General features: G+C 50.9%; 2 protein-coding genes across 2 annotated transcripts; both read right to left on the bottom strand.

Moving 5' to 3' along the window:
* Positions 1–4,648: 4,648 nt before the first annotated feature.
* Positions 4,649–5,422, bottom strand: KRP23_4823 (putative sterigmatocystin biosynthesis peroxidase stcC; the record flags this gene model as incomplete). The annotated part of the gene is made up of 1 exon (XM_067889827.1): positions 4,649–5,422. The coding sequence occupies one exon, from the start codon at positions 5,420–5,422 to the stop codon at positions 4,649–4,651; it is 774 nt and encodes a 257-aa protein (XP_067746425.1).
* Positions 5,423–6,721: 1,299 nt separating this feature from the next.
* On the bottom strand, positions 6,722–9,011 carry KRP23_4822 (uncharacterized protein; the record flags this gene model as incomplete). Its single annotated transcript, XM_067889826.1, has 3 exons — positions 6,722–6,771; positions 6,861–8,373; positions 8,454–9,011. 3 exons carry the CDS (start codon positions 9,009–9,011, stop codon positions 6,722–6,724), a joined length of 2,121 nt encoding a protein of 706 aa, XP_067746424.1.
* Between the last annotated feature and the right edge of the window lie 1,439 nt (positions 9,012–10,450).

The following is a 10,450-nucleotide window of genomic DNA, read 5'->3' as shown; positions in this document are numbered from 1 at the left end:
TCCTTTCTTCTTTAATGGCATCTTTTCAACACCTAGCTCTTTCAAGAATTCCTGCACCGATATAAGTTGGCCGGTAATCTCGCACCCAGAAACCCTTTTTCCCCCATCGCATACTTGTCCATCGCTAGAAGCAGCACAACGCGAGCAACCATCTAGCCATCTCCGCCAGTATCTAGCGTATCAACTTGTTGAGCTGAGCCAGAATATAATTTGACAGTGCGCCATCCTGTCCATACCACACTTTCATCGCGCCCAAGGTGAGCATTGGGTCCAATCCATATACCCTCTTTCTCATAATTCACATATGCGAGAATCGCGATGAAGCCTACGATGACCCGTGACGTCAACGCCGACGTCGAGTACGGACGCACATCCAGTCGACAGACCATTGACGCAACACCAAACGTGGTATCCTCGTTGTAGCTGCCTTTCTCTTCTAGGTCGCATCCCAGTAGCAGTTTGCTCGCTGCAAGACTAGGCTTTAGTTATTCCCCTGGCTCCATGTTCTACAGCTAGATCGGTGACCGTCATCTATGGTCCATTCATATCAGCGCGGTCCAAGCCGCATTCATTCTCACTTCCGGTCAAGGTAGCCTTGTACGCGACGATATCTGCACTCCAATATTTGCAATCCTGGATTGTATTACCCACCCCGACCTTATCGTCTGCCTTCGCTTCAGTTTCCAACAATTTCTCTATCCACCATCACTTCATCCAGCACTTCACTCATCGCTTCGTCACTATCTGGCGTGCTTGTGCCATGTGTGCAATGCGTTCACCAAAGCACATCCATCGTGTGAGTAAGCACGAAAGGTGGGAATGCTGCTAGCTCCTTCCGTTTGTACTTCCGAGATGATTGGTCCAACGATAGCGGCGGTACCAGATCCGAAATCTTGGAGTGCGTATCCACCAGTACGCCAAAAATGCCACCTCCAGTGTTAATTTTATTGTTCGCAAGAAGAGGGCCTGTTGCAGCAGATGAAAGTAGTTGATGCTGTTGTGTTCGAGAGCAAGAAGGGACCTGACTTCGTCTATGGCCAAGATCACCAGTGGCGCACTCGGGCCCGCTGTGTCGTTTGGTTTCCCCTTCAACACTTTTTCGGACGCCTTGAGATGTTCTGCTGTGGATTCGTTGGCTCTTGTGTTTATGGATAGCTTCGTCCACTCGCTCAATGAATGCTCGTGCGCTTGACGATATATCGCCAGCAGACGATCTCCGATTGCAATATGAATAGATCATTTTGCAAGCAACCAACTACGCAGCTCTTCTGTAGCCTCAGGATATCCCGTCGACTTGTGCAAGCGCGTCCATATGTACACAACTTTCAGCTTTGAGTCAGGATGTTGAACCTCTCGTGCAAGCTCAAGAAGCATCCGAGTCTTCCCGAAGCTGGAGCTTTGTACGACCGCTACGTAAGGCGCCTTGAACGATTCTCTCTGCTTGCAGTACAGATCCCAGCACGTCCACAAGTATTTCTCGAATTCAACCCTGGCATCGCCAACGTACTCGGTAGTCGTGAACGCAAACTCGAGCCGCTTCATCTCATCTTCGCATGGGTGGCTGCTGCCACCAACTTGGCCACTTCCATTGCATCGGCATGGGCGACTGAATATTGAAACACCATGGACGAGACAACTGATGCATGGAGTATGTCATAAGTCTTGCCCACACAATGCTCCCCTGCCCACTCGTCAGTCAAGACCGCCTTCTTCTCTTTAATGTCGTACTTTGAAGCGAAAGATTCCGACTGCAAGCGCCTGGAAACCTCATTGTTCATGAACTTGGCCAGCGCCTTCGCTGTGGCCTCCTGGTTCAGCGTATCCTGCGACCACACAGCACAGCACAGCACAGACCATAATACTACCGCCACTACATGGAATCATCTGGGCTTGACGTGCCTGCGCTGGGCTGCTAGGAGCGCTCTCAGTGTTCTCCATCGCCAGGGTTGTAAATCCTGGGTTTTCTCTCTCCAACGCGAGGGATTGGACTGCGCAAAACGGGCAAAAGGAGCTGGATAGTTGTCGCTGGGGTACGTACCACAGCGAAGGAGATATTTATCGGTAGACTACCACAACGAGCATTTCCCTCTACTATGAAGTCTAGAAGGGCCTTAGACTAATTCGGACTTTCAGAGCTCTATCAAGACTGGTCTGCTGGTATTTAAGAGCTGGGCAGGTCAAAACAGACTTTAAAACCGATTTAGCCTCTTTTGCCAGAACGGATGCATGTAATTGTATTGTACGTTGCACCTAGTTTGGCAAATGGGTTGCGTATTCAGGCCTAATTTGATCCATAAAAAGGTGATCTACCTCTATTTTAGAGCTAATTATGCCTACGAGCTCTTTCCCTAGCTCCCTCGTTCAGCAAGGGGAACTATAATACACAAGGTAGATAGCCAATCGGCCCTGTTTCTCTCGCTTATTCCGCCTTTAGTGAGTCTCCCATCGCAAGCTTAGTATCATCCCAGGTCTACCTATCCATAATTAGGCATATAATTAGCTATGAGAAGGCAGCAATAAGGCTTATATGGGACTAGGATTACGATCGAATTGAAAGGCACAATATAAAAAGCGGCTGTCGGACCAATGCTTCGCGAGCATTGATGACCAACATAGAAACGACGGATTTCCATTCCAAAATAGTACTGGAATGCCGATCCTTATTATTAATAATAGTCACTTCTTAACAAATGCAAAGCGTCCTTCGTTGTGGTCGTCTACAGATAAATATCTCCTTCGTTGTGTATCTGTCTGGGTATGCTACAGCAGCGCTATGTGCGTTTGCTCCTCACAGTCAACGGATCGGCCCAGCAACTGCAGCATCAGCATGTAGCTCTCAAAGAATAGGTTGTGCGAACACTACACGGTCGATATGCACAAGAAATGGGCTTATACATGCCGAAGGCTACTGCAAGTTTGTGGGAGGTACTACATGTATTGTACTAAGTAAAGTATTGAAATCAATCGTGAATCACGGGCCGTGACTTGGGTGATGTAATACCAAGTTATGGCACTAACTTAGCGACACGCAACAACTGACTCTTTGTGATTGATTCGTGGATTTGCTGGTCAACGGGTGGCATCGAGCAACCACTTCATCACAACTGCTTCGCATTCCCCATCAGCACAACACATTTATCACCCGATAGAAGAAGTCACGTGATATCATGGCCAATAGCACTTTGTATCCGCCTAACCACCACCAGCTCAGCGATCGTGTCGTTCGTGACATTATAGTCCGAGACAGACGCCAATCGCTACGGGCGTCAAATGAGCTTGCCCAGTGGACACCGGCTCAACCCGATAGCAAGCGTTCGTCGTCGTCACTGACTTCTTTTGACACGGAAGACACAAAAATGACGACTCCTGCTCCGCCGAGCAAACACACCAAGAAGGAAGGAGCGGAGGGTAAATTGGCACGCCGCAGAGAGCGCAACAAGCTGCACCAACGACGCTACAAGAAGAAGCAGCGCAATCAAATACAGAGCCTCGAAGACAGCATTGAGCAGCTGAAAGAAGAAACCCAAGAACTCGAATTCCACCGCCAGCTCGTGGTCTTGGATGGCCAGCGAAACAAGTCGAGGTGGAATGTGGTGACCGAGTACTTTAGTCTTTTTCGCTTTGGTGTCCAGGTACATGTGCCGGTGGCACTCGATAGGCAATGTCCGTATGATACAGAAGTACAGAGAAACTTTCTGCGCTCAACAATGGCGCAGGACGTGACCTACGGCCAAGTGTGTGGCCCTGACGCAGTGCTGGAAAATTGGAGGAAAATGTCGCTTTACCACTCTGGGATGAACATTGAGCTCGTGTGTTTGGAGAATGGCCCCGCGGACTCGTTGATCGCGACGATAAAGGAAATGGTTACTGTGAATGAGAACATGATACGCCTTGCGTTCCCGCACTTGATCAGTGATGAAGGTAGCGAGCACTCCCAACTGGCTCACAGACTTCTTGGGCAACAGGTTGTGGTTCACAGTTCAGTGCGTTTTGAGTGGAATGAGGAGCTGAATCTCGTGAAGAGCTTCCAATTCAAGGCAGACATACTGACCCCGTTGCTGCGCGTGCTGGGCAGTTTGGAAGACGTGTCTCGCGTGTTTGATAACGCACTGCTTACACCTGAGGGCGGATTAGTTGCTGGGCTGTGATTGCTGTCTGGGGCTTTGGCACGTAGTCGTTTTTCTTCTAGCTCGCAATGTTAGCGAGAGGTCGTAGTTTGTCGGCCATCTACTACGTAGTAGCTACTAGTATTTGTACTGGCGAGATGAACTGATACACCAACGTTTTTTCTCTCTCGATAACATCGCTAATACTTCGAAGTAATAGTTAACTGCTCAAACCTCGTAAGACCGCGGAAATAAAGGGCAACGCTTGTAGCATGCCGCTATGCCGATTTCAACTGCAGCATCAAAACAATTTCGTGCTTACTGTGTTTCTCCCCCCCCCCATTATATCTTCGACGCGAATGCACGAATATGAAAAGCTCAGCGCGACAATAAAGTGGAGCACTTGCTACCCCATTTAAGCTCGCCCTCAGCTTGCTTTGCTTTTATCGAGGATTGGCGCTTCCGAGCATGCAATCGCTCATCAAAGAATTGAAAGGATCATATTGAAATTTGTTCCTTCTCTCATCCCCAAATGTTTGACCTCACACTTCAACGGCATTCAGGTACGATATCGTAGCGAGGGCGTCATCGTACGTAATGGACGTGTCGGGCTTGGTCCAGCCCTCAGGGAACATTTCCTGCAGGAAGAACGTGGCAGTGAACGTCGTGGCCGTCGAGTTGCCATTCTCGCCACCAAATCCACGCAGGAGCAGGGCCGCCTCAGCCCCTGCGATGAAAGCGGGGGTGGTGCCAAAGTCGAACTCTGGGTTGTGCTCCTCCCCCCACGCCATACGCGCGGCGCGGATCGTAGCAACGTCCGTGACGTCCACCGATCCGTCGAGTCCGTAATTCAAGACGTCGTTGATGAGACCGGGGGTGACGAGGTACGGGTCCACTCCGAAGTACGAGTCGATGCGCGCCAAGGACGCGTCGTGCTCCACCTGGTCGTTGTGCTTGGATAAGTCGTTCATGTCGAACAGGTCCGGCGACAGACCTCCCATGACGGCGGCCAAATCCTCAGCGATGTTGAACTTGTCCATGACGACGGCCAGCGCCTGGTCCACCGTGATGTTCTTGCCGTCGCGAGGGAGGTATCCGTGGTTGGCGAGGGTGTTCATGGCGGGGCAGGGCGAGCGACGGAATGGGGCCGTCGAGTTGACCGCACCCGAGGTCAGGTACGTTGGCGGGCGGTAGTACTCGCCCTTGGACAGGGCGGCAGCCTCGGCGAGAGCTGCTTCGGCCTCGGCTTCAGTGTAGCCGTACGCCACACCAATGACAGCAACAACGAAAGCGAACGACGCCGAGATGGAAACCATGGTGGAGGTGGGGGTAGATTGAGAGGCGAGGCTGGTAATTTGTTCTTGCGAGCAAAGTGGGGAATGAGATCATCGGCTCCGGGACGGTTGGCAGCGGTGGTCAAGGCAATGACCTGGTCGGTCACGGCGCGCGACACCAACATGGCTGACCAAGAGGGAGCGAGTCCATTGGCCCAATGCCCTCGACAAGTCGGTAAGTGATCTTGAGGCACATAGTGGCTCTGCTCAGGCATTGCACACGAAAGCGGCCTTTACTGTCTGACGCATCGATGCAGCACGGGCTGTAGGCATCTTCATTCAGCGTTGAGTAGACCTTTAAGGCGAAGGAGTTTTCTGGTGTAGAGACTTCAGGGGTCAGACGTCTGACAGAGAACTCCACGTCAACGAAGTAGGAAGGAATTTTGCCTCGATCCACTGCACCATCAGAACGAGCTGGTGCCGTCCCAGCGGTGTTGCTGCCAACATACTCGAATTCTAACTGACATGGTTGCACCGATTGTCCGGTTGCCTGGATTCTGTTACTCACCGCAGTGGCGTCCATCCATCAGGTGCTACCTGCAACTGCACAACGAAGGAGACCACAGAACCAGCAAGTACACCGGTGTAATGCCAAATTGACAAGCCAAGTATCCGATACTCATTCATTCCTCTTGGTCCTGCAAAAGGGAAATGCTATTATAGTTCGGGCTGGAAAGGATAGTAGCGTTTGATGATGGTGCAGGCCCGACACGACTGCGATAACATTTGCGTGAGTATGCTCTCACCATCTTGGTCGAACTGTTTTGCCCACTTCTCTAGTCGCGCACGTGCACGATGAAGATTGTTGGCCTGAACCACCAGATTCCGATGAGCTGTACCTGAAGCTTAGAGACCGGATCGACAATGCAACTTTACACCTCACAATGCCGCGACAGAACCTCACGTGGGATGCCGTGTCGCCTTCATGCATCAGTCGCGCACAGCTGGAGGGGTCGCGCAGTTCCACAGACCACGAGCTCTGCTGTCGGCATTGCCGATACCTAAAGGTGCGTGTCAGACACTGCAAGCAATAAATCCGACCGTCGTGGCAACGCAAGGGATCTGCATTACCTGACTCCGTCCGACGCGTGATACATGTAGCATTTGCTGGCCGTCGAGGAATTGCTGGGGCCCACCACCGTCCGCCAAAGAAACGAAGGCCTGAAGTCGTCGGTTGCTGGTGATGCAAGAGCGCGGCGGAGAAATCAACGCCCAGCTCGCTCGCCTCTGTATTTGGATCACCGCCTTCAGCGGACTGAGAAGCAAAACTAGCTTGAACCTTCACTTTTCCTGCTTCCCGACCTCGCCGGAGATGCTCTTCACGTCACCTCCTGCAACACCATGCGATCACCAAATGTCAATACCCAACCCCGCCTCGTAAATCCCAGCGCAACTGCTCAATTTAAACACATCTGTGCACCTGGCGCCTGATGCTGCTGCTGCACGTGCAAGTCGCCGGCCTCGATTTCGAACTCGCTCAGATTCGTTTCGTTCGTCATGTACGCGTCCCGGAACTTTCGCCAGCCAAACGGACGTCGCCGCTTGCGTGATCGGTTTGGGTCTCTCAAACTGTCCACGATGATCTCGTACAGCTTCAGCGCGCGGGATGACCACGTCAGCACCTGCATCATGTCGTCCAGGGGGACGAAGCACCAGCGCACGCATCGGTAGAGTCTGGTTACGTCGTCGATGCGACCGCTGGATGGTCGAGGCAGCTGAGCGTCTGCCTCGAGGTGGTAAACGTCCAGCCCAAACACCATCTTGTTCAGACAGCGCAGAAGCGTTTTCTCGCCCTTTGGGACCCGCAGACGATCGCTGCAGAGTACCAGGGCCAGCGTCTCCACAGGCAGCTTCTGCATCTCCGACACGATGAGGATGTCGGCCACTTCCGAGCCCACGTTGATCGGAGCGCTGTAGAACAAAGTCGTCTGAAGCAACTGATGGTATAGACTACAGATTGGGTCGCCCCACAAAAACAGTTTGCCGCTGACGGTGCACACAGTCCGGCGGTAGTAGCTGTGCACCGGGTCCTCGTAGTACACCCAGCCTTCGTCACTCGGACTGGTGGTCCGAACTGACGTTGCTGGCGTTGAAGAAACAAGTGTCTTCCACATGCAATACTGGTGGCGCGAATGCTGGTACTCGATTCGCGTTTCTTCAGTCACGACACCACCGCCTCGATTGGCAGGTTGGTACTTGACGATGAGTTGGCCTCGGATCCAGAATTCGGGGTCGTTAGCTAGATCTGCCGAATCCACCGCCACCTCAGGGTCTTCAGAGAAGAAGTTGGGTGAAGAACGACGAATGACACGCCACAAGAGCGGTGACGAGCCTGCTGCATTGATGCACGCCTGCAGCACGAAGTCGCCGAACTCATACAGCGTCACGTGGAGCGGCACGGCATTGGCGCTGGGAGTGTTTGTGAAGCACTCGACGCGAGACAACTCCACGAACGGCTCCCAGTCTGTAACAAAATGCTGGTGCATAGCGCGAAGTGATGGTACCTGCGGTGACTCGAACTTCAGCTTAAGCCAATTGACCATTGCGTCCAGCAAGTCCCTCCAGAACCCGGCAAGGCGCACGTTGTTGATCAAAGCGACAACCACACGGACCAGCATATCGTGATCGTCGATAACCTGAATCCACACCGGCTTAATCTTCTCCATCGCTTCTTGATATTGCACTGGTTGCAATTCATACAAAAAGTCCACTAACCGGTCGCAGACTCTCCTCCTCATGTCTTCTTTCGTCAACGCCGCAGACGCCACAAGCAGCTCCATCCACGAATCCAACGTCACCTGTCTAACAGCAACCCGCAGACACGAGTATCGTATGCGGTCCCCCATGCCGACCCACTCGGCCAATTTCAGTGTTTGTCTCGCGCTCGACTCGTGCAGTAGTCGCACCTTGAACGTGTACACGTACTCGATCCGCTGCTCCGAGAAGCTCCACATGAATCACCCCCCCGTGGCTTCTCAACCATAACCACATCTGCCATCTCGGCACCAAACACCTTTCTCGCTCGCTTCTTCCGCAGTTGTCGATTCTCATTCTCCTTGTGTCCCAGGGCCCTGAAACTTCCTCGTCGTCTCTTCCTACCTTCCATTTCACTATCAATACTTCCACCTTCTTCATCGCTGCAACTGCTGGAGTCTTCGTCCTCGATCTCCTGACGTTGGTGATCTGCAGCCAAGCACGTGGTGTACAGCAGCGGCTTGAGCAACGTGATGGTTTGCAGTGGACACGCTGCGGTGCCTGCTTTGTGGTTCTTATCCAGGTCTTTAAGCTTTACTACGTGAAGTTTGAAGTCTGAACCATTTGTAGTAAACTGTCCCTTATCCGGTGCTTGGAGTTGTTGCAGCTGCAAATGCAGCCAGGGCCAGCGTAGACGCAGTACCTCCTCGTGCAAGGCGAAGACGCAGCCGTCCACGTGCAACATGACGTCGGGCGGGAACTGCGAGGCCTCGGGGAGCACCGGACGCACCCAGGACGCGGCAGGGAATGTGCTAACGGCGGTGGACGCGGATAGGATACCGTGCGGGTCCTGGAGGCCGTCACGCAGCAGCTCCATCGCTGGTGCAACTGCAACTTTTTACTCTGACAATTATTGCGTCGAAAGTCTTCCATATTTGTTATTATTGGTAGTCATGTATTGCCTAATTACGAATCAAACATTTAAACGTTTTAAAACATTACAGGACAAATGACCAGAGCTGCAGGTATCTCAAGCGATTGCCTGCCAGTAGAGCTGCAGCCCGGAAGAGCCGCTCAAGTGACTGCTTGCCAGTACTAGCACTTTTCGTTATTCACTGGCTGGATGAGGGAGGCTGCGTTGGAGAATCTACTGAATCACTCAGTAGATACTACTTTACATTTTAAATGACTGCAATATAGTATTCTATTACTGTGCTAGTACGTTAAGTAATGTTTTAATACTAGGACACGTAGTATACTACTTAGTAATTCAAATTAAGGTATTTCTAATGTACTGAATACTTAGTTATATTATAGTACTGTATTACTATTCCGATATTACTCATTTTAAAGAGCTGGCAAGCTCTGCTCCTGTCATCAACACTCCAACGGAGAGAGCGTTCTACTCACAGAGGAAGAGAGTGACAAAGCTTCAGTCGCCTCTTTTGGCCACTGATATCTGGAACTTGCAAGATCGAATACGCAACTTCCGCCCCACCCATCCTCATTCTCCCACTGTACGCACCTTCACGGTGATATGGATGAATATGGTAAACTATCGGACAACATTGCTTATGTGAATAATATCAGAACCCCGTATCATATCATTATGTGAAGCTTTGTTTAATAGATTTCAAATAAAGACGGAATTTTGACCAATACTAAGCGTAGGGTTAGGTTAGTTCTATAAGTCATTCGATCGGACATATTGGATCCGAGTGGTCTATACAATATGTGTATATAACATCGAATGAATGATGTATCACTCGCATATTTTCGTTTATCTGACCGCTGCATTGGATTTGAAAAAAAAAACCTCCAGCCCGGCAGCACGCTGAGAACCAAGGCGATGACTGTCGCAACATTCAATAGTTTTCTGAAGGTAGAGGAAGCTGCAGAGAAGTATGTAATATAATTGATTGAGAGTGATTGGACAGTTTTGTATCGGTGATGGATAAGTTTGGTATATACCTTGCATTCAATGAACGTAAAAAAAGAGAGAGTAAAGCATTAGCTCGAAACAAAGTCATGCAGTACTACCGCCAAGTCAAGCTTTGACTGTTAGACAAATTTCCCCAGCATCGAGCTTCCTTAGAAGCTCGTTTGCTAAAATAAGGGAAACACTTGACAACTTCTGTATGAAGAGAGGTGCTGGTGTATTTGTTATCAAAGCTCCCCCTTGTATAAATGCCGACTTGAAGTGATGGTTATATATTTGTGTAGCAACACATGTTGTGAGACTGATAACCAAGATACAGCACTCCTCTTCTTCCTGGAGTAACTATTTGGACGTGCCTCGGACCTGTCAATGCTCCA

This window comes from Phytophthora ramorum (genome assembly GCF_020800215.1).
Source record: "Phytophthora ramorum isolate Pr-102 chromosome Unknown Phyram_PR-102_s0004, whole genome shotgun sequence".
Lineage (NCBI taxonomy): Eukaryota > Oomycota > Peronosporomycetes > Peronosporales > Peronosporaceae > Phytophthora > Phytophthora ramorum.
The sequence above is the reverse complement of the archived record's forward strand: the minus strand, read 5'-3'. Positions and strand labels throughout refer to the sequence as shown.